The sequence below is a fragment of the Momordica charantia genome (assembly GCF_013281855.1).
Source record: "Momordica charantia cultivar OHB3-1 chromosome 5 unlocalized genomic scaffold, Mcharantia_2.0 BLBB01000005.1, whole genome shotgun sequence".
NCBI classification, from domain to species: domain Eukaryota; kingdom Viridiplantae; phylum Streptophyta; class Magnoliopsida; order Cucurbitales; family Cucurbitaceae; genus Momordica; species Momordica charantia.
The window spans coordinates 22,014,518-22,039,104 of record NW_028275163.1 but is presented as its reverse complement, the minus strand read 5'-3'; the positions used below and the strand labels follow the sequence as shown (position 1 = coordinate 22,039,104).

General features: G+C 32.4%; 3 protein-coding genes and 1 pseudogene across 3 annotated transcripts; 1 reads left to right on the top strand and 3 right to left on the bottom strand.

Annotated features, from left to right (window-relative positions):
- The first annotated feature begins 1,006 nt into the window (after positions 1–1,006).
- LOC148211540 (uncharacterized) lies at positions 1,007–1,948 on the top strand. The gene has a single exon (XM_088124272.1). It carries the CDS (start codon positions 1,082–1,084, stop codon positions 1,601–1,603), a length of 522 nt encoding a protein of 173 aa, XP_087980398.1. The 5' UTR covers positions 1,007–1,081; the 3' UTR covers positions 1,604–1,948.
- Positions 1,949–7,946: 5,998 nt separating this feature from the next.
- Positions 7,947–8,510, bottom strand: LOC111014371 (NDR1/HIN1-like protein 3). The gene has a single exon (XM_022289066.2). The coding sequence runs from the start codon at positions 8,508–8,510 to the stop codon at positions 7,947–7,949; it is 564 nt and encodes a 187-aa protein (XP_022144758.1).
- A 6,170-nt stretch (positions 8,511–14,680) lies between these two features.
- LOC111014348 (NDR1/HIN1-like protein 10 pseudogene) lies at positions 14,681–15,887 on the bottom strand (annotated as a pseudogene).
- A 7,457-nt stretch (positions 15,888–23,344) lies between these two features.
- Positions 23,345–24,319, bottom strand: LOC111014331 (NDR1/HIN1-like protein 10). The gene has a single exon (XM_022289018.2). The coding sequence runs from the start codon at positions 24,212–24,214 to the stop codon at positions 23,546–23,548; it is 669 nt and encodes a 222-aa protein (XP_022144710.1). The 5' UTR covers positions 24,215–24,319; the 3' UTR covers positions 23,345–23,545.
- Positions 24,320–24,587: the final 268 nt, after the last annotated feature.

The window sequence follows — 24,587 nt, the reverse complement described above, 5'->3', positions numbered from 1 at the left end:
TTAAATGATTTTCAATTTTCTTAAAATCAATTTTTTTATTGGTCAAATCCTTTAAAAAGGGAGTGAGGCCAAAATCACTCGGAACCTCAATTTGTTTGTTTGGATGGAAGAGATGGGACGGGGGATTTACTTTTTACCACTTTATCGGTTTAGGTAATATTAGGAGGTCTACATTATGTGTGGGGATGAGGATCGAACTCACAATCGAAGTGTATGCCAATTACCGTTGAGCTATGTTCGTTTGGCTACTTTTTCGATGTTTTATTAAAAGCATTAGGAAAAAATTGAAAATTTAATGCAATATCCTAAATTTTTCCGATGTTTTCTAAAAGTTGTCGAGAGATGGCTTACTTATTTCGATATTATTGAAAACCTTTGAGACAAATAGGTAGCTCCCGTCATTTTATTTTTCATTGGGATAAATAGCCTTTGCCAGACGATTTTGTATCCGTTGGTAAAAACACCGTTGGAAAAGCTAGAATTTTTTGTAATGCAATTTCCCGTCTCCTTTTATATATATATACACAAACTATTAAAAGTTAACTATCCTCTGTATATTTATCTATATTAAAATAGAACATTCTTCTCCACCCACCTAATATAAAAAAAATAAATAAATAATTAGACTATGTAAATAAAGTTTTATCTTACCAACATAGGTAATAAATTTATAATTTTAAAAATAAAAAATAAAACGGAATTTATTTAAAAAAAAATTGATCCTTCGAAAAATTTCGCGAGAATAGATAATGGAAAGCCCGCCCCATGAACGTCCCTGTGATAAGACAAGCTCGTGTTCCTTTCCAGTGTCTTAAAAATAGACATCATCCCCAAGAAAACGAACCCCAACGGGAAGACTCCAAAATTTATAACTCCTCAACTACTTCAAATTTAAACCCCACCCCCTCCCTCTCCCATGTCCACGTCATCATTAATTCATTACTTTCTTTTTCTTTTCTTTTTTTTTTATGATAACTTTCTTTTCCCAAAATAATAATAATAACAACAACGACAACAATAAAAAAAATCACCATTCCAATTTCCCCTCCTCTGCTTCCACTTCTATTTCTAAGCCGCTCAAATGGACGGGCATTTGAACAAGATCGCCACCGCACTCATCGCTGTCTTTTCGCTCACTTTCCTCGCTCTCCTCGCCCAGATCCTCTACGTTCTCCGCCACCGCAGCCGCCGTGATTCCGATTCTGTAGCTGTGTTAAAAGTGAAGGAATGCGGGTTCCGTTTCTGCTGGAGGAACCAATCGCGGATCGAACCCAAAGAGATCGCGTGTATGGTCCACGATTATTCGGAGGCCGAGGCGGTGGACGAGGTCGAGAAGTGGCGGCAGCTGTGCGGACCCTCCAGAGTTCTGTTCACTATCAACGAAGCGGCCGAAGAAGAGGAGAGAGAAGGAATCGAATCTTCCGAGCCGCGTTTTCCAGATCCCGATACGACACCGTTTCACACCCCCTGCGCTTCTCCTCCCTACTACACGCCCTCGCCTTCGCCCACGCGCCGCACCGCCGATTTTCCGGCGGACGATACTTCTCCCTCCGGTCACAACCGAACGGCACCGTTTTTCGCAATAGAAATTCGCACTCACTGAAGGAATCTACGTGTCTTGTCCGATACGTAGTACGTACGATACAACGGCTTCAACTCGACATGTCGGTCCACGAAACTAAGCTGGCATGATTGTTTTGTGCCACGTCAGCGAAATTGGTAGACGTGGTCCCAGATTACAAGACAGATGGGATGGATTTGATATGTCGTGTCGTCGTTTACTTTTTCTTTTTGGTCTTTTTCTGGTTTCCGTGTAATCCGGTGCGGGGAGGTGTAGGGTATGTGTAGGTGGACGTTTATTCATAGTTTATTTTCCATTCAATAATCGTAGATTATTTTATTTCAAGGATATAAGCTTCTTCATGTTAATACTATTCTTTTTTGTTGATATTATTTTTTAATTTTTAATCGACATTTATTCTATGTATTAAAAATGTCAATGTAAGTTATGGTTTGTATCTTACGGCACGAGTTTTATTTTATTTTTGTCTATATATTCTTTAAAATTTCAATTTAAATCTTCAAAACGAACCTAATTTAATAATTGATATATATCGAGTTGAGTGGATAAAAACAACGAGGAAAAAGTTTTGAAAAAATGATAATAGGGATAAATGGTAAAGTTTAAACAAATGGTAAGGATCAAATTACATTGAAAAATTTAAACCATGAAAATATAAATCTGTCATAATTAAATATGTTTTGTTTTGTTTTATGTATTTATTTTTTAGTACAATTAAATATATTTTATTGTTCTGGTCTTTTTAAGGCGCCAGCCACTTGGTGGTCTTTATACAAGGTGGTGGCTCCAGTCCAATGACGTCATAATTAATTATTACTCGTTATTAGGCTTCTAACTGTGATGTAGATAGCATTAATGGTTGATCCAATGATGTCATAATTAATACTCGTTATTAGGGCTTCTAATTGTGATGTAGATAATGAGTTGGTTGTTGGAGATTTTGAATTGGGCCTGAAAAATTCCAAGGGAGTATCTATTTCTTCGCTTTGCTCAATTATTTTATCTTTATAAATTTTGATTTTATGGATGTCGCATCATCTTTAAATAATACATACGTGATAAACAACAAATGTGAGTAGTCTCCGTACTTTTGAAGTATTGAATTTTTTTTTTAATTGAGTAATGTGTAAAAGTATATCATATAATTTCTCTCTAAAAAGAACGTCTACCATATAGATTTATGGATCATATTGGTAATGAAAATGAGCCCATGTGATCAATACAGAAAACCCAAAAGAAACTGTGAAGGCAATGATAAGTGTTGGGAAAGATCAAGTTTTACCAAACAAATTGGTTTTTTTTGAGACTAAGCTTATTGTGTTTTAATAACCGTTGTTTTAATAATTAAACATTTAGTTTTCATGACATTAATTTATAAATGTTGTAACGGTTATAAATTAATTCAGTCTATTAATAACGTTTTGCTTATTACCCATATATATGGATATGTTGATTTTGAAGGAAGTAGAGAGAATTACAAAAGATTATTTCCACATGTTTTCTAATGTTTATTTTCCTCAGTTCTTTACAAGAGTTTTGAGCTAGTCTCTCGATTCCAATCTGCTCTAACGAGTGCACGTCTGAGTTGGTGTTATGTTAATCTTGGGGAGTAACCGACGTACATACAATTTATCACATGTGTACATACGATTTAGCACCATAGTCGTGTCGAAATTGCTTTTAAGGCAGTGGTTCTTCCACGGCACAAAAAATCTCTTTTCATCTAATTTCTCCTACAGTTCCAACAATAAGTGCTAGAGTCATGTTGATCAAGATTCCTATCATGGGAGTAGAGGGGGAGCGAGAATTGTCTAAGTGTATTAATATTTATAGGTTCTATCTCAAAATTAAAGATTATATTATTACAGTTATATCATAAACTCTTGTAAGATCGTTTATCTTTTCAACATGAGATCTTTAATACAGAGCATCAAAATTTTGCATTTTAACATTTAGGGTCATTCTATTCTTTCTACAATGCTCATAGACAAAGTGCTTCGTTTCGGATCAATTCTTCGCTGCAATTGCTTCGATCCACCCACTCGGTGAAAAATCGTAATATATAATAATCTTTAATTTTTAAAAATTTTGGAAGAATGATATTAGGTGATTAAAATTTGCATGACACGCGTGGACTGATAAGAATAGCAGACCATAAGCTAAGATACGAAGCCTCGGTCCCCTTTTCTTATATATATATATATATATATATACATCGGCATTAATTTATAGATCGACGCCAATGATATAATTAATTCTGTCAAGTTTTAATAATATTCATGGGGATCCATCCTTCTAATGCTCGTTTGAGTTTTGGGGTTCTAATACCATATTTGTTAGGATTTATGCTCTAAAGTCTCGTAGTTTGAAAATTTCAATTATTTATGAATAAAACAATTGTTTTATTTTATTTTGTTATGTGCAAATATTGTCGAATTTTATGAAAATCTAAGGTTATAAATGTAATCTTGAATAGTATGTAGTTGACGTACAAGAAGATCATGTTCAAATTATAATCTAAACAGTCTATAGTATATGGATAAGGTTGGGTGTGTTATCTTGGTAACATTATTAATGCGGCCCACTTTGTAAATGTTACCGATGATTTGATCCAAAATTTTTCATGTGGAGACATGTGAGTGAGGTATCATATATACAATAAGTTTGTATAAGACTGGACCGCGAAGTATTTAATCTTTATTTGTAAATTCGTTAAAAGATCAGATAATTATTTCACAAGATGATCATATGTGACTCGATTTTAATCTTGAGTGATTTATGAACTCCTGCTTGTGAGGGCATGTGCTTTGATTTACATGGGTGAGAATGGTTTTTGTGTCCAATTCAATAAGCCTACTATTTTGGGGACGTGGCCAAACGGAAGCTAGGGAACATAATCTCACAAGATGAAATTTACTCATTCCCATTATAGGGTAAGTAGATGAGTAGTAAAATGCTACTTGACTCCAGAACTAGTAGAGGAATGAAAGCTCGAAGACAAAGAGAACCGGGCTTTTCCAAAGAATTACAGCAGCTTTCCCACTCCCTTTAATTATTATATACAAAAAAGTCTCTTCCACTTTCCTACCAAATCTCTCTTTATTCTGGCACATAAATGAAGGGATCGAAGATATTATGGCAGATCATGTTCACCAAGAAATGACCCGAAATTGGGTCTTGGTCTATTTGAGATTGTTCCTTTTAATCGTAATCAAAGATGTTTTCTTGTCTCTCATTTCTTTTCCGAATAAATTGAAGGATCCAAACTTTTTAATATATGATATTAAAAAAAGATTCTAAGCTCATTCTCTCTCTGGTCCATTGTTCAAGTCATAGCGGAACGTCTTGTGGAAAGATTCGGGTCTTTAATGTCGATTCAATAATTCCGCTATGGAATGAATTGTTCATTTTATCAATATTAATATCTATGCGGTTTCATCTTAAAATAAATTGACAATGAGGGGAAGTAGCGCACTCACATTATAAACTCCTGTTAGGTTTCCTATCTTTTCAATATGGGATCTCTTAACATCAAGGATATGGTTTGACCACTTCTGATCGATCTGAGCTATACCATATCATCACCTCTAATTGCTATTCAACTCCTAACTTGCCACTATCCTTGAATTCACACTTTGTGATTCACGCATCGTGCTAAGTGGTTGACTAACTGGGACAAGCGCTGTTAGACGCTATAAATACTAAGGTTTTGTTTCTGACACATGTATGCAATTCTGATTAGCTTATCTCAAAAACAATACTTTGTTTGAGATTGACTCGAGCGTTGGAGTGCCTACTCTCTTTGTGCAGGTCTTCATTTACACACCTCACTTCATCATAGATCTGTCACATTCTCTCATAGGTCGACTATTCTCCAATATTGGTCGGCCACAATCAGAAGGTCATAAGTTGCCGTAACAAATAAAATAGATTAAAGTTACAAAAACCTTAAGTATTTTAAATATACGTTTTGAGTTGAGATAAATTAAGGGTGGAAAAATTGCCCTCCTTCCCCCTTTTTTGCTTCGCTTTGCATTCAGTCATTTCTAAATTTTTTAATTCGAATTTCAGATTAAGAAATTTTGAAATGACGTGGTAGCATAGTACTGGGGCAATAATGTTTTCTCTTTTTCCAATCTTGCATACGATCTTGAACCTCTATCATTGAGGTGATTAAAAATTCAACCCTAATGTCTCTTTGGTTAGTACAGATCCCGAAAATTTTATAGTGGTTGATTGGAGTGCTATTTTTCATCGGTGGGATGGGAAAAATTTCCCAACGTTGCCTATATGTTTATATACACAACTCTAAATTTCAATGTTTGTTGAAAATTTGGGTTAGTTGTGTTGTGAGGTTTACATTTAGGTTAGTAATTTGAATAGTGAAATTTAAATTTTAGAATTTGTTTTTCTTGATGAATTGTGTACTTAGAGATATATACTTAAGAAATTTAAGTATTTTTCCTTTTAGATGGAAATCCTTCCTAGAGATTTAATCACAATTAACATTTAAATTGATAATTTCTTAAAAAACGGAGGATAATTTCTTATGGAGAACCCGATCCTCGAAAAATTTCATGCGGGGATGGATAGAGGGTTGATAATTTCGAGATGCATATTATTTACAATAACACAGTTGGTGAGTTGGATACATGCTGAATTTTGTCCCAAAATTATCATTTACAGTGCTAAGATTATAGAGTTTCTTTCATAATTATATTGCAATTAGTTATTTAATCACATCATTAACATTTTATTTGAATTGCCCTAATTCATGTCAACCAATTTCTTTATATTAACATCCAAAGTGGTATCAAATTATTGTTCATAGGATAGCATCAGTTCGATATAATATTGATATGATGTCACATTATCAATTCAATACTATTATTTTGATGATGTTAAATGTCTAAAACTAAATTACATATTTAAAAAGAAAATAACTAAATTGTTCGACATGTATAGAAATATCAATTAAATGATTGATAAACAATTGTTGTTAACAATAATTTTAGGAAGATCATGAAAACCAAAAGGTTTTTGATGAAACTATTTCCAACCCTTAAATAAATATTTTACACTTGGTTGATTTCCTTTTTTTTTTTTTTTAAGTTTCTTCCCTCATGTGGGAAAAATTATTAAATGAAGTCACTGTAGATTTGGAAATATACCATGCCTACCAAAAATGATCATTAATTTTAGATGCAAAACCTTTTTTTTCTTTTAATTTTCTCTCATACCTCTGACAATAAACTACAAACCATAGCCGAGTAGCTTGGCAGTTAAGATATCTTGTTCATTTTTTAAGTTTGAGGTTCTCAATCTCTCGTCTCCATATTTGTTGTAAAGTATCCCTTACAAAATGTGCAGTCTGTTCCATTAATTTCTCTTCACTTGGACACTATATGTATCTAACCTTTTTCGAGAATTCTGTTCCATTAATTTCTCTTCACTTGGACACTATATGTATCTAACCTTTTTCGAGAATTCTGATGTCACCATCTCTCCACTCCCTCATGGCCCTTTCCCTTGTCGGAGAGAGTTCAAACTTTAAAAGAAATTTAGACGTGAAATCTACTCAATTTTACATTAAATTTAAAAAGTTATAGAATATATTAAAAAAAGTATTTTGCTACACACATTAACAATATTTTAATATGTCAACACGAACATAATTCAATATAATAAATGTGTATGACTGCTCAGATCGAAAATTCAAGTCCTACATTCTAAAAATAATAATAATATCAATGAAATAGTAAAGTACATATGTTTCTAGAAAAATGGTAAGTAACAAATAATTTATGAAAATTATTTCAATAAAATCTCTCACTTAAATGAGAAACCTTATCATTAGTATGGATGAAATTTCGTTTGATATGTTTATATTTCGTTGATTTTTATCTCGATATTTTTTTGAATTTCTGAGTTCGTTGTCACGTGGCTTATGGGTGTGGTTCTCTATAAGCTTATTTCTTGGGCTAAGCAACACATGACTTGAATCCAATACTTCATGGTAGGTGATGCCAAGAGATTCAATGTCTTTGCCACTGCGTCATGCTCTCCAAAGGACTAATTTTTACCTCGATATATAACCTCTATAATAACGTTGAACTCCTGAGACAATATGACATGGATCAATGTATATACCACATTAGTAATCTTTTTCACAAGTCAAATAATTCAAATCTTCGCTCCATAATTGTAATCATATATTCTCAATGTAAATGTTTCAACTTTTAATTTACCAAACGACAAAGAGTGAGCACACATATAGGTCAAACTATATACTCTTGTGATAGAGAGAAATTCAAACCAACTTAAACATAACTTAACAGTGAAGTCTCCAGACATACATAGCGAGTCAATATCGGACACGGCAGCCAATGATTCGAAATCGAAGAAACGATGAGCGTCTACGGGAAAGCAACGGAACATTAAATCCACAATCCACCTTAGGGTTGAGTTTAATCTTAACGACGGCAACATTGACCCTAATCTTGAGACGAAGTTCCACTTGAATCGAAAAGATCTCAGCAATTTGCTCGAGAGTGAACACAGCAAGCCGCACAGCGTCAAGCTTCACTGGTCGCTGGCCATCAAACTTCATTCGGAGGAGACGGGTGCCGTCTTGGCCTTGGTAGAAAGGCGCCAGCGTCGTGTTTCCAAACTCTATGTCATGATACAAGACAGCCACTTGAATGTTGTCGAAGTTAATTCCGAATCGTTGGCTAGGGTTCCCGGCAGTGATATTGAGGTCAAGGTTGTAGAGAAGTTGGTCGTCGTCGGTCAAGTTGAACTGGGTCAGGTCGGCGCCGGCGACGTGGAACTTGACCTTATGGGTGATGGCAACGAGCCATAAGATGAACAAGGAGAACCCAAATAGAACTCCAATGATAATGGTGAAGAGGAGCAAGGGGCGTGCCATGGCCTACGTCTTAGCTTTAATATGTTTGTCAAGTCCGCCGCTTGGGGCTATAAATATAGGTTCTAATGAAGAAGATTTGAAGAAGGGGGCTGGGGTCATGGTTTTTCGTTGTCTTTGGAAAGTTGTACAAAGATTTTTGTTTTGTTGATCAAATCATAGTTATTTAGGTTGACTTTTGGGAGAGTTGATTAAAAAATTTAGTCCTAAAAGATTATGATTAGGGTATGTATAGTTGATTTAGTAATATAATACTTTTTATTGAAATTTAATTTCTTATGTTATGAAACTAGGGTTTTTTTGTATATAATGGAAACAAGGGATGATGATGTATAACAGGGTTGGGTCAATGGTAATCATGTTCTATCTATCTCCAAACCTATAAAAAATATTTGGTTCATTTAGCCCGTTGGAGAACTATTTCCTTTTAGTGTCTAGTTGTTGAGAATTATATATGCTTCTTCCTCACAATTTGAGTGATTTTTCACTTTTTTATTTTTTTACGCATTTGAATTCTCAATTAAATTTGAAAAACAAAATAATAGATAAATTGTAATCCTGGTAATATGATACTTTTAATGAAATTTCAATGTTATGAAATGAGTGAATTTTGTATAATAAAATAAAGGTTGAATTATACAAAAATGTCAAAGGTTTCCTTTCAATTCTACACTCAATCCCGTCAAATTTTCCATTATGAAAAAATAAAAATGTGACGTGACAATAATTAAGTGGTAAAAAGTGAGGTATACATGTGAAAAATAGTTTCAAGCTCTTAAATCTTGAGAGTTTCATTTTAACCTTTAATCCTTAAAATGCGTTTTAAAACAATTATTCCATTAACTTTCCTGTTAAAATAAAAGATGGAGATTTAAAATAGTGGTGAGTCGTAAAATAGAAGTTACACGTAAGCACAATGGTAGTTGAAGGGTTTTATCCCAATCAAAATGATGCATATTAAGGGAGGGAATAGATTTTGGAGTGTGGATTTTAGTCAAAATTTTGTCCTTTTAATGGGAGAAGCCACACACTATGATAAAAAATAATTTTAAAAAATAAAAAATTATGGATTGGTAAAAATTAAAAACTATATCTTATCTAATATAAATTAATAAATTTATCCTAACTCATTAGTTTAAGTTTTTAATTCATTGGTCGTTTAATAATGTTCGAATCCCGTGTTGTTTTCTCCTCATTTAATATTCATTTCTACTTGTTGGACTACAAGTGAGGGGAGTGTTAGATTAAATTTATTTTAGAGAGAAAGCTTTGCGAGAGAAATATATTCGTGAAAGAAAAATTTTGGGAGAAAAACTGGGAGGGAAAAAAAGGACTTGCTAGTAGAGTATTTTTCATCTTTAAAGGGTAATAAATTTAATTATCAAACAACTCGTTATCCTTGAGATGCGGTTGTCTTGAGTTTCCTTGTTAGCTCTAATTTTTGTCAATTGATCGTAAGGAGGGAGGCCCTAGATTTGTTCGTGATCCATGGTTTGGTGTCCCATCAAAATTTTGTTTCCTCCCAAATCTCTTAATTGTGAGAGGAGGAACAGTGTATTTTACCCTAACCCTAAAAATTGATTCCCCATCATTTTTAAAAGCTAGTAAATTAGACCCTCTCACCGCCCCATCAAATTTTCATCTTCATTTCAACACGGAAAGTCAAGGAAAAGTTGTTTTAAATAATTTTAAAAGTTAAGGGTTAAAATGAGATTTTTTTAACTTTAGGATAATATAATTTAAACTTTAACTCAAAGTTGTTGGACATAATTGACATGGGCATAAACTGATCTATACCTCCTTTTTTACCTCTTATTATCCAACTCACCGTCATATCACATTTCTGGTTTCCTTTTAACTAAAAAATTGGTGTAAAGGTTTTAAAGGATTACATACTAGTAAAAAAACGACACATCATTCATTCAAAAAAAATACATGAATTAATTAATAATGTTCTCCCCATTTTAAACCCAACACTGAACCGCATTTTTTACTCTGGTTCACATTCATTTTATTAGAGATGTGAATAAAGTTCTACACCATGGAGTAGAGTAAATAGAAGATCTTTGAGATCATAAAGAAGTAACAATAATTTCAAGGGTATTTTAAAAGTAATTTTATATCCGGAAATGGATAATACCCTATCAATATAGAGATATATGAATAAAATTCTAACAAGACATAGTCACGTAGAGATCATCTTTACAAGATTAATCTTAGAGATTTTGTCACATGAATAAAACTCTTTATTTAAAAGAAGACAAAAAAAACATATTATACATACAATTAACTGGTTAATAAAACCTAGAAAATAATAATAACAACAACAACGGGGCTTATAAAAGTTGGTCAACGCAGTATGGAAAAGCTGGGAGAATGCAACATCTTGAACCCCACAAAAAAAGTGATTGTTTGGCTAAACTATAAACAATAACATTTTAAAAGATCTATGAAAGATTATTTATTATTGGTTACAACTTTTTATTTTTTACTTTTTATGAGTAATGACAATATATTCTTTAAATACTATCTAAATCTAATTCCATATGAAATATAATCGAGAGAGTTTAACTGTAAAAATAATGTGTTCCGTATATGATATTTCTTTGATTTAAAAAATAAAATAAATTCATGGGTTAAAAATAAAAATTTAAAAGAATAAAAACAAAATTTGAAAAATGGTACAAACGAAGTTAATATAATCATCCTTTTATGTTTGGCTTCACAATTAATATAACATAAAATGATTAAATAATAAGGTCAAGAGCATGGTACAAAACAATCCAAAAAATAATGTAAAACCTTTTTTTTTCCTTTGCTTAATTAATCTTCTTCAAGTGGATCATAAACATATTATAGAGTGGACATTTATCTGGTGTAGTTGCTCTTCAGAAAAAATAAATAATAATAAAATAAAAATATAATTAATTAATTAAAAGACTTCTAAAATAAAATTATTAAGGAAAAAGATTTTTAGATAAGATTTTTACTTGAGAGATATAAATCAAAATTATTAATGGTCCTAAGTTATTTTAAAATCAAAGTGACATGTTCAAATAACTGATTTAAGACATTAATTATATTATAAATGATTCTAAGTGTGGTATTATGTATGCATCCCACAGTTATCAACTATGTATATTTGTATAATACATACAAGTGGATTATTTGTTTTGAATAATTATGTAAAAAATTTATATCCTCATTCTTTTGGTAAATCTTTCAAACATATATTAATATCTGAATTCTAAAATTAACTATTAAAGTGTTAGTTGTAATAAATAAATATATAATAAAATTAAAATAAACATTTCACCTAATTATTAAAAAAACAATCTATATCCTGATAAGTTATAATTTCTAAACTAGTTGGAAGTGAGAATATTATAATTTATATAAAACCTTTGTATTGTTGTAAGTTATAGGGAAGAAGAGGGAATTGGAGCCATAACTGTTCTTAGATTACATAATTACAAAGTTACCCATTTACATTGATTGCCTCGTGGCAAAAAAATTCAATTAAATTAAATTAACTAATTAAAAATAAATAAAAGTTCTATCCGGTTACAAGCAATCATAATCAACGAATGGTAATGAGAAAAATTTGATTCTTTTTCTTGTTTACAAAATGGTAAGAATGTAATCAAATGGTGGGACCACCTCAAATTTTGTAATCCATTAAAGATTTAATTTCATTACACCCCTACAACTCCATCAATCTCATTCTCATTCCTTATTCGGTGGACCTCACATATATATTATAATTAATGTACCACTTTTACCATTATCTCTCATCTATGGATTAGATCCATATAATTTTTAATTAGGGTTTTTTTTATACTTTTACAATTTCTTCTCCATTTATACTCCAATTTTTATTAGTTGATGTGATTTTATTATACAATATGATAAATTAATATTAATTAATATCAATAAGTTTTTAAATAGATACTATTATTTTTAAATATTAGAATAATAAAACTTGTTATATTAAAGTTTGGTTGCTCTAATAGAAAAAAATTTATTTGATGTAATTTTATTTTTAATTATTCATTATGTATTAATATTAGACAAATTGTTATAATAAAAAATATTTACTATCAAAATATAGTAATAAATTAAAATTATATGTATTATTATTGTAATTTAAAAAAGATAGAATAATATATTTGTAATTAGGAGAAAGGGTATATTAGTAATTGTTATATATTCGATTTCGATTCTGATTCCAGACAGTTTTAGTAAACAACATCAAAGGAATTCTGATTACAATTCCATAAAATTTCTGGTAAACAACATCAATGGAATAACATTACAATTCCGATTGATTTCATTACGATTGATTTTCATTACGACTGATTTCTATTACGATTGCGGATAAGTACACGTGCCTAAGATTTTAGAAATATAAGTATGTTTCATCAAAATCTAATATCTCTAGCCATCATCTTTATACCAAAATAAGCATACCTCAACAGTCATTGACATTACTTTTTTTTTATAATTCGAGGTCAAAATCTCGTACCACCAATTTGTTATACTAAAATAATAATAATAATAATATAAATAAATAAATCACCTTCGTCTGATCCAAAAGAATAGCCCATCTCTAATATATCAATGCCTATGGCGCAACCCATAGACCTTTTTTTCTCTCTTTTGAGAAAGCCCATTCATCCAAATACTCGATTCGTAGAACCAAGGAATAACTTTTCAAAATAAGATTATTTACCAGCTTAACTTTTAACTTTTAAGAATTTTTTATCAAAGTCAAAGGGGCCTAAGAAATTTTTAATTGAGAAATAATTTCAGAAAATAAAAAAAAAATTCCACGACGTGCTCGATCCCTACGAATTTTCCATAGGAAATCTCTGCCCTTGTCCCTGCAAAATTTCGGATGGATAAAGAGATGACTTGAGTGGTTTGGGGTCTCAAGGAATATCCTTGAGGTTTTGGGTTCCAACCATATGGAATGCAACTTCAACCAAACAATGACCTCTTGCGTATGTACAAGTCTGGGAATAGTGTGTATACTCCAGGATTATGGAGGCTACCGACTCCTGGGTAATAAAAAAAAATGTTTTCACCCATCCTATAAACATCCCTACTAAAAACCTCTTATGTTAATTATCGCTGACTTATGCTTAGTTTGGCGACCTTAATTAATTGAAGCTAAAGAATATTAGAGAACAAGTACATAATGTTATCAAGTTGATAATTTTTTGTTGACACTTTGTTAGGCCAATGAATATATATCCTCGAGAGGAATAACAAGAATGAGAGTTTTTCTATATTTAACAAAGATTGGAAAAAATTTAAGACTTAAGATTTAGGCCGCAAAAACCTTATCTGATCCATCCTAAATACCAAAGTGTTTTTTTAGTCGTTGCTATTTTGAAACGTATATTAATATAACCTTCACCCCATATCTCTCCAATTATTTGCATTATGTTTATTTAATGACACCAAAATCCTATTCAAGATTACTGAACAATATTTCTTATGAAATCAAATCCCCTTTATGTTTCATTTAACTCTCTAAATTGTTGGACTAAAAAAAATGACAATTCTAAATAGTTATGGAGAAATAATTTATTTGCCGTGAATAAGAACCTTGTTCATCTAGGTATCCTTCATTACCCTCCATGGTTAGGAAAAATTATTTGTAGAAGTGGCCACACAATATATAACCGAGTTTCATGTTTGAGTTTGCGAGGAATGTAAACAAAGTCTCACATGAGATAAAAAATAATCCATAGTATATAGATGAAAACAATTATAAAATAAATTTGTTAGGGACAAAATTTACGTGATGATTAAAAATAGATAATTATATAGAAATTTGCTAAATGTTTTGAATCAATAATAAACAAAACACTGATTTAAAACTTTACTAAACAAATTTACTTTTTACAAGGTATTTTGTGTATGGAGGATTTTTATGAGTAAAATCAAAAGAGGAAGCTAAAATCTACCGGTAATTTCTTGGATACTTTTTTATGTGACCTTTTAGATGAAATTAAAAATAAAATTGTAAGAATTATATCGGGAGTGGACAATACGATATTATTGTGAAATATTTTTGGTACGTCGTGATGGTGAATAAGAGATAGTTGTTAAATTACTAGACGGCAACTGCATCCTGTCGTTTTTGTCCTAATAGATAATCAAGGTATCCCAATTGTTAATACAATATTTCTGTTAAACAACAAAATGAAGAACAAAGAAATGACCAACCAACTAAATTTATACACACAACACAAAAAATAACCAACAGCCAAACTATTTAAATACAATAAAATAAAATAAAATTACCAGGCCAACGACAACACAACAATGAGAAAAACAAAACAATAAAATTAAATGAAATTAAAGTCACCAATAATCGATATCGCAGCCGGCGGTCTGAAACACCGGAGGAACTGGGTTTCCACCGGAAGTACTCAGCGGAACCTTGAACTCACAGCCCACCTTCGGCTTAAACTTCCCGACCCTAACGGCGCCGAACTTCAGTCGTATCCGAAGCCGAAGCTCGACGTCGATATCGTAGACGCCGGCGACCTTCTCGGCGTTGAACTGGGTAAGCCCCTCGCCGGCGAGGAGCAGCAGCTGCTGGCCGTCGAACGTGGGGGCGAGAACGGCGGTGGTCTTGTGGCCTTGGTAGAACGGCGGCAGCCACTGGGTTTGGAGCCTCTGGTCTTTGTAAACGGCGGCGGCTTCGATGGTATCGTAATAGACTCCGATGCGGTTGTTGGGGTTTCTGACGGTGAGGTTTAGAGCCAAGTTGTAACGGAGCTGGTTGTCGGTGAGGTTGAATTGGGTGAGTTTAGTGTCGGTGACGTGGAATTTGACCTTGTTGGGGCGGAATACGAGCCATATGATGAGGACGGCGAGGCCGGCGAGAATGATTATGGTGACGAGGATTTTGAGAAAGGTGGTGAAGTGGAAGCAGCCGCAGCCGCGGCGGTGGCCATGGCCGTGGCGGTGGTAGGTCTGCGACGGAGGAGGGACGGCGGGGCCGTAGTAGGCTCCGTTCAACGGCGGTTGCTTGCCGGGCATGGTGGAGAGAGTGGATTGAATTGGGAGATGAGAAGTTACCGGACCGGCGGCGAGGCGGCGGTTTGGGAGCAAAAACACTGATTGGGAATCTGATTCTGCAGCCGGAGAATTAATATGGGTCCGTTGGAGAACCTTTTTCCATTGGCTTTCTAAGATGTAATGGGGACAAAGATTAATTTATGTTTTTGTTTTTTCTGGCTGACCAAGACCAAACAGTTAATACCACCGTGGTGGTGTTGTAGTGGCTTTGTAGTTAAACGGGGATACTCTTCCCTGATTCGAACCTCACGGGGCACATAGTCGGAGCTTCCCCTATCCTTCTCCATTTAAAGACGAGTCGTATAATGCGATTACGGAGAGAAATGTCAATGCAAAGACTTTAATTTTGTCTTCAGCATTGAGAACTAAGGTATTTTGCATTTTTTTTATCCGACCAAAACCAAATAATTGTATCTGTTGACCTTCTTTTGGTAAACCCAATACATTCGATAAAAAAAAAAATAGTTTGAGAATATGTTTCTATTTAATTATTAAATTTTTAAATTGACCATATTGTTCTTAACCTTTAAAAAATATATTTAAAAGATCTTTGAACTCAGGCTTCCATTAATATCAACAACAATATAACAACAACGTAATGTTGATGTGGTATGGATAAATTTACAACTTTCAGATGATACGAAAATATTTATTAATTTTATATTATTTTTAAGTTTGTGACATCTTTTTCCCTTTTTCTCTTCTCTTTCCTTTTTCTTGCTTCCTCTTTCTTCTTTTCTTTACATGGACGAGGAAGCTCCCTTAACCGAACAGGCTGCTCTGTTTCTTTCATATTATAATTTTTACATTATTAATTTCCTCTGTTAAAACTTGAAAGTTTAATCTAACCCATAAACAATAATTTTATGTGGAAAGATAAGAAAATCACAAATGTAATTGAAGTTGAAATTGTTGAATTCCTATTGAACTAAAAAAAAAACGCAGAATAGACAATTATTTCCTTAATTAAACAAATTATTTAAATGAAAACAAACAAATTAAAATTCTGTTAAAATGTTGTTGGAAGATTAAATTCAGGCCTTCTAATTAAGCTCGAATTCTTATTTGTTTCTGTTTTATGGAGTAATTTAATTAATCTGACATTTTGGGTTGCGTGACATTTCATCATAAATGAGTATGTCTCAACGGTGAAAAAGTTGAGGAGTGAAATCGTTAGTGATATTTTACGAAATAATTAAATACTAAGATGATAAAGTAGTGAACAGGCTCCTGAACGAGGAGAAGAGTGATTCATGTTTCAAAATGAACCACTGTCTACTATCCCCTTCACTGCCTCGCTCTCTCTAAAAATCTCTTCTCTTAGGCCCCACATACTTCAAGGAAATGGGAATCAAGAAATTGGGAATTAAATGTTTTATTCCCTTTAATAAGTTGGGAATTAAATGTAACAACAACGAAGGTTGATGTGGCATGGATAAAACATTTAATTCCATTCCCTTTCTCTTTTACAAAGTTGCAAATTTTACGACGATTTCGATTTTCGTAGCAATTTTTGCGACGTAAAAGCTTTTCGTCCCACATTTGCAATATTAAAAATAATGTTACCTTTTTTCCATCAAAGAATGTCTTTTTTTAAGTGACTTTTATGGTTTCTCTCCCATAATCTAACAGTGTAATGATCAACCACCCGTGAACTATCAGGATTGTTGCAATTAACCCCTAAACTTATAGTTTTTTTTTTTAAATAAACACTAAAATTATAACATTGTTACAATTTAATCTAAACTTTTAGTTCTATGCAATTTCATCAGAATTCTCATTTGAGTCGAAGTAGACATATATGGAACAGTTAGAAAATAGTTTTTGTCTGAAATTTTTTTTATGCATATGTAAATCCACTCTACAATAACAAAAGTGAACTCTTGTTACTTTCTTTCTGTATATTATATAAAAATTCAAGAACTACCAATGAATCACAAATCAAACGTCATGAGCATCCTACTTTTTCATGTTATATAGACTTTGTATGTTTAAGAGTGAAGTTATTAGACATAACGTCATTATTCCACCAAAAAATTTACTTTTAGTTGCTGCCTTATCTCTGACCAAAAGGTCATGAGTTCGAACCCCCATCCCCACATATTGTACTAAAAAAAAAAAGTTCTTTAGTTCAAAATGATCAATATGTAGAATCAAAACAAAGGATGGCTGAGATTGGAGCGAAAACATACCCTCTTAATTTAAAAGAGATAGTTCGAAGACATATTTATTCTAACTCAATAGAAGGCAGAAGAGCGATGATGGGGCAACCACGCGGCCGTGGCGGTGGCGCATGTTCACCGAAGGAGGGATGGCGAGGCCGTAGAAGACGACGCTCAGGTGGGGCTGTTCACTACAAAAATTATGACTTTCAGTGACGAAATATTTTCGTCGCTGAAAGTCTTTTTGCGTCGATGAAGGTCTTCAGCGACGAAAACGCTTTCGTCGCAAGAAGCGTCGCTGAAACGTTGTCGCTGAAGGTCTTCAGCGACGAAAAGGCGCTTTCGTCACAATATTTGCGACGAAAGGCATTTGCATCGCCAACTTTGCGACGAAAGGAGTTTCATCGCTATAGCGACGAAAATAAATTTCATCGCAAGTTTCAATTGCGACGTTTCTTATTTTCGTCGCATTTTTTTTTCTTTTTTTTCTTTTTTATTTTTAATTTGTCTTTTTTGCAAATTTGAAGTTCCATTTTGTCACAAAAGGTAGGGACGTTTCCAAGATTCAACACTAAATTTGAAAAACTTAAAATTTTGATAATAATATAATTTTTATTAATTCATCAATACTCATTATCCACAATATTTACAAGTTCGTGAAAACAATTAAAAAAAGCTTCTCCATTATGACCCAGCTTTCATAATATGGTGCCACCACCGTCACTTCAATACTGCACAAAAAATTGCATAGTTGTTAAAATTTGAATAAAGAATTATAAGAATCACTCACGTCTGAAAACTCAGAACACAAAACATACTCCAAATATACTTAATCCTCAAACTTAAGTGAAACATATATAAATAATTAAACTAAAACAATTGCAATACATGAACTTACCTAAAAACTAGAGTACCGATAACCAACTTAAACATGTGTAAGTCACATATATAAATCTCAAATTAATTAACTATACCCTCCTCGCCTTTCATTAAGCATGCACAAATCATGTCATACATACATACATAAATTTTAAAATTAAGAGCGAAACCACAACATCATGATACTAATTTCAAGATATTATTGAGACATACCTAAATCTCAACTTTAATTCATAACTACACACTTAAGTCTTATACCACCCATTGATAAAGTTCGTTCTTTACCATAATTTGTTACATAATATCAACCTCCATATCCATAAACTCAAAATACACAAAACCAATAATGGTCTCATATACTTGACACAATCCCCCATAATTCTAGACATATACTTAACACAATTCTTGTTAAGAAATCGCCACAAGTTTCTCTCCTACCTTGTGTTATTCCAATAATGGTCTCATCCTTTGTCGGTCAAAGTATTTTAAAGTATTTTAGGATTAGTCAATAATATAAATTATAAACAAACATAAACAATATAACATACTACATCAGTAATTTGTCAATATCCGGAGTCATCGATTTACTAACCTCAAATTTCTCTTCAAATTTATTTATTCAATCATCCGTGAATATAAAACTTCAAGCTCGAAAAGTTCAAATTACAATTATGTCATCTTCCTTTCTTGAAAATAAATTTCAAATAAATTTCTTACATATTTCTTCTACTCAAACAAACTTTCAAACTGTTCGTTCTCAAAAGTGACTTTAGAATAATCTATGCTAAACTTTTTCTAGAAAACTAAAAAAAAAAAAAGAACAAATCTCAAACTATGCAATAGAAGAATAAAGGACAAAAAATTCGTAAAGACAGTATTCTACCCCATGGTTTCAACATCATATTCATCACAAAAATGGGTACCAAATCCACAAATATGCAAACAAATATCATCAATTTTTTACATTGCCTCAACTAATTTTAAAAGGAAAGAAACAAACCTGAGCAAGCACGAGCACGAAATTGAGATTTGAGCAAACCCTAGCAACCACGAACAAAGAAATATAAAAAAAAAAGAGATTCTAGCACAAAACAAACTAAATGAAGTTTTAAAAGGAAGAAACTTACCCATGTACTCAACCCGAGCGACCTCCGGCAAGAAAAATGCAAAAAAATGTCCAATATTCTTGCGTAGTCTCCGATGGCCGACCAAGAGAGCAGAAAACGACACAGAGAGAGGGATGAGAATCGAAAAGGAGAGAAAAAATGGGGAATATATTAGGGCTGGGGGGATTTTATGGGGCTAGCGACGAAAATTTATTTCGTCGCAAGTCAAAATGACGTCGTTTTGAGTTGGAAACGCGGTCATTCCATTTAACGAATGCGACGAAATCGTTTTTCGTTGCTGATATAATCGAAGAAAATAAATTTTGTCGCATATATTAGCGACAAAAATTGGTTTCGTCGCATTTTTTAGCGACGAAATCAATTTTCGTCGCTAATATGCGACGAAAAGTATTTGGCCGCTTATCTTTCGTCGCTAATGATACATTTCTTGTAGTGATTATTTGGTTGCCATGGTAGAGAAAGAATTAATAATGCGGAGGGAAATTAATTAATGATATGGGAGTTATTGGGAGGTCAAGATTTTGGTACAAATAGAGATGAATGATCATTTTAGAAAATCAAATTGAAATTTTTCTATAACGTCACAGCTTGCCATTTTTGTAGGAAACAAAATGTAAATTTGAAAGGGTAAAATCATAGATCAATTAAAGACACCGCCGGAATTAAGATTTCATTTTTGTGCTTATGCACATGTATACATCTAATTTTATTCTAATAATAATGCAACACTATATTGACTTTGAAAAACAGATAATCAAAACGTGTTTCAACCAAGAGATTGTGAGTTCGATCTCCCATTCCACTTATTGTATTAAAAATATAAAAAAATGTGTTTGATAATTTATTTTATCATGAATATTTTACTTTTGGGAAATTTGTTTAATACTTGTTTTTTTACCGATGTATCAAACCATAATTATCCCTGTCAAAAGAAAAAAAATCAAACCATAATTATCAAATTTACTATATCCAAATTGCTAACTTCGGCATCCATCATTCTTCTTATAAGTCGTAAATTTTAATTCTCACAATTGAGAGAAGCCTCTATCTATGAAAAGGAAATCAAGATATATAGCATTGTCTCTTTAGATTTGCTTTGTTTCTTTCCACTTTATTTTATCTTATACAAACTTGTTTAAATTTATTTTTAACTAAAACTTTCGATTTAATGAAATTCGACTTTATATGTGAATAAGTGGTGGGGTTAATATATCCTTCAAAATTTTTCATAAGTTGACAAATAAGTCACACAAGATTTAGTCAATAAACAAAATTCTATCAATTGGATGTCTAAACTCTACTATAAAAATACTCGAATCTATACAGAAAATAAAGCAATTAAAAAGTAACTAAATTTTTTTCTTAAAAAAATCAACCAACTTTTAAAAGGCATCTAAAGCAGCAACATGGTTTTAAATGTCGAGATGCTCAACATCGACACGGAGAAAAAGTCATTTTTCTCTAATGTCGACGACATATCGACTCAAATGTCGTTTTTTTTTTTAAATACTTGAGTGAATAGCCTATTGAGAAGAATCTCCACATCTAGCCATAAATTTTTTCAAAAATAGAAACTTTTCATTCCAGTAAGTCATACATGCTACATAAAAGCAATTAGAGAGATAGTATAAATATTATAATTAAAAAAAAAAAAAAGATGCTTTAGATGGCCATAAAGAAGCAGCAATATTTTGATGTCATCCTAAAATTGTATCTTTTGAATCTTCGATGCGAACCGATGGTGTCTCATTTTTTAAATGGAAAATTCCCTTTCATTATTAATTAATATGATAATGAAAAAAGAAAATTAGTGGAACCTTTATTTATCTTTTTAAAATCTTAAATTCAAGAAATCACAATCTTTATACTTTTTTAAAATAATGCGGTGAACGTGGATCAAACACGTGACCTTCTTCAGATCTTCAGTCTGACGCTCTCTCAACTGAGCTATCCCCACTTACAACAATCATGTATCAAATTTAATATAACTTTAATATAAATAATATAACAAAATGTTTTCGTGTACTTTCATTGAATAAATATATATCTGATATGACTTGGAAACGTATAATATATTTATTTATTTATTGTGAGTTTTGAAAGAGTTTCCGGGTACTTGAATATTAATCCAACTTACTTTAGTTGGAAACTTGATTCTCAATTCTCTTAAAGATTTTAAATTGTACTTTGTTAAAATTACTGAATGAATTAGTAGACATTTGAATAGATGATAAAATTTGCGATTATTTTGATGGTGAAATTGGAAGGGTGAATTAATTACGGATAAATTCTAAATTTCTTTTCCAATAATTTTATGCTATTCAGGTAAATAGTTTAGAAAATCATTAAAAATTGGGGTTTGATCATGTACTTGGACCATTGAAAATCAAAATTAAAAGGAAAAGAAAATGTTGAAAAACACATTTATACTATTATGTATAATCCTAACAGAATTTTAATGATAATTGACCATTATTATTACTTTGAAAGTTTAGAGATTAAACCCTTATTTTCAAAAACTAGATCTTACATTAATAAAAATATAGGGAACTTTTTAACTACAAAATAGAAGGAAATATAGTGATGAGAAATGTTTGGCTTTTTTAGAAAAATAAAAAATAAAAAATCTAACTTCACATCAATATTGCGACACATCTCAAAACTAGTTGATTTAATTTATAAAAACAAATTAACAAGTTGAAATAAAAATTTCCCAAATGGCTGCTAAATATAACATCCGAACGGCGATGGAACTTCTACATTTAATAAGATAATACTTCGTTTCAGTGTGGAGATCAAGTTTTATCTTCACCATTATTAAAAATTTGATAATTCATTCTATTATTTAAAAAAATGTTTGTTTTTGCATTTCTTTCTCTTTGTTGTCAAATATTTAATAGTACTAGCGAGAACAAAATCGCTCTTACGAGCCAATTATTTTTCAAAAACTTCAAATCTTTACCGCTAGTAAAAAGTAGAAATTTTCTTGAATGCTTATAACAAGGCGTACCAAACTTTTTGAGCTCGTTAGAGTTTTTTTCCCTCTTTTTTCTTCTTCTTTTTACAGCTCTACTCTCAAAGAATACTATTTATTTTTTTATATTTCGTTTATATGGAGCTCAGAGAAAATGAATCAGGCTGAAATTTATTTTCATCTTTAAACTTTGATAATTATTCAATTTTATTATTTTAGATCTTTTAAAATATTTTTTGATGTTTGAATTTTTAAATTTGTTTCATTTTTTTCCTTAAACTTTTAAAATATCTATTTTATTACCCTTTTGAACTTTAAAAATATAATTATTTTGGCCCTTTGCTTTGCTTCGGTTGCTTATCGTGATTAAGATATTTGAAACTTTTTTTTATGCTTATATTATCCATTCTTCCAGTGATTAAGATTTTTTTAAAAAATGAAAATGCTTTTAAACGCAAAGTATAACTCTTTTTTTCTTTTAAATCACCGAATATATGAGTTGTACTACTAAAAAGGTATTTCATATTGTTATTTGCTTTAGATTAAAAAAAAAGATCTGAATTTTAAAAATAAATAGCAAATCCATTCCGACGAAAATACAAAACTAGAAATAGAATATTTTATTTAAACCTATACAAAAATAATAAACCACCAGCGAAAAGGTAGAGAGTATATATATATATATATCAACACATAAACAAAACCAATGAAAAAATAATCAAAATCAAACTACATAGAGAGTTGACTCAGTCAAAGAAATCCATCTAGGGTTGACTGAGTCAAAACGGGAATAGCCAATCAGAAATCAAAGTCGCAGCGAGTGGTCTGAAACGGAACAGCAGAGTTCACGTCGGAGCTCACCGGAAGCTTCAATCCACACCTGACCTTTGGCTTGAATTTTCCGATCCTAACGACGCCGAACTTCAGCCTCAACCGGAGACGGAAATCGACGTCGATATCGTAGACGCCGGCGAGCTTCTCGGCGTTGAACTCGACCATGTCGTTGCCGCCGAGAACCACCACCGGCTGGCTGTTGAAGTTGGTGGTGAGGACGGTCGTGGTCTTGTGGCCTTGGTAGAACGGCGGCAGCCAATTGGTGTTCAGCCTCTGGTCTTTGTAAAACGTGGAGGCTTCAATGGTATCATAATAAACTCCAATTCTCCTGTTGGGGTTTCTGATGGTGAGGTTTAGAGCCAAGTTGTAATGGAGCTGGTTGCCGGTGAGGTTGAATTGGGTGAGCTTAGCATCGGTGACGTGGAACTTGACCTCGTTGGGACGGAATACGAGCCATAGGATCAACACCGCGAGACCGACGACGACGACGATGGTGACAACGAGCTTGAGAAAGGTGCTGAGGAGGCAGCATGCGCAGCCACGGCCGTGGCCATGGCGGTGGTAGGTCTTCGTCGGAGGAGGAACGGCGGGGCCATAGAAGGCGCCGTTCAATTGGGGTTGCTTATCGGCCATGGCGGAAAAAGGAGGGTGATCACTCCAATATAAGAATTCTTGTTGCCCAGCTAGTAGGAAATTATCGAGAAAATGAGGAGGGAAATGATATGGGAATAAATGGGAGGGGAGGTTGTGGTATATAAATGGAGAAGGAAGTTGGTTGATACGCGTAGTGGAAGTTTGTAGGAACCTTCTCATGGAAATGGATATTGAAAAGTCGAGCTATTTTGAAAACTTGTTTTTTGGTTTTGTATGTATTTGTGTTTTGTAGTGGTTATGTGATGAGGTGTTTTTTCTTGTGAAACTACCTTTTCGATATTGAAAATTTACCACAACCAATTCAAGCATACTACAATATGCAATAAAGTATATATCGAACACTCGGTTTATA

Coding starts and splice junctions, on each gene's coding strand:
- LOC148211540 (XM_088124272.1), top strand. CDS start 1,082: ATGGACGGGCATTTGAACAAGATCGCCACCGCACTCATCGCTGTCTTT.
- LOC111014331 (XM_022289018.2), bottom strand. CDS start 24,214: ATGGCCGATAAGCAACCCCAATTGAACGGCGCCTTCTATGGCCCCGCC.
- LOC111014371 (XM_022289066.2), bottom strand. CDS start 8,510: ATGGCACGCCCCTTGCTCCTCTTCACCATTATCATTGGAGTTCTATTT.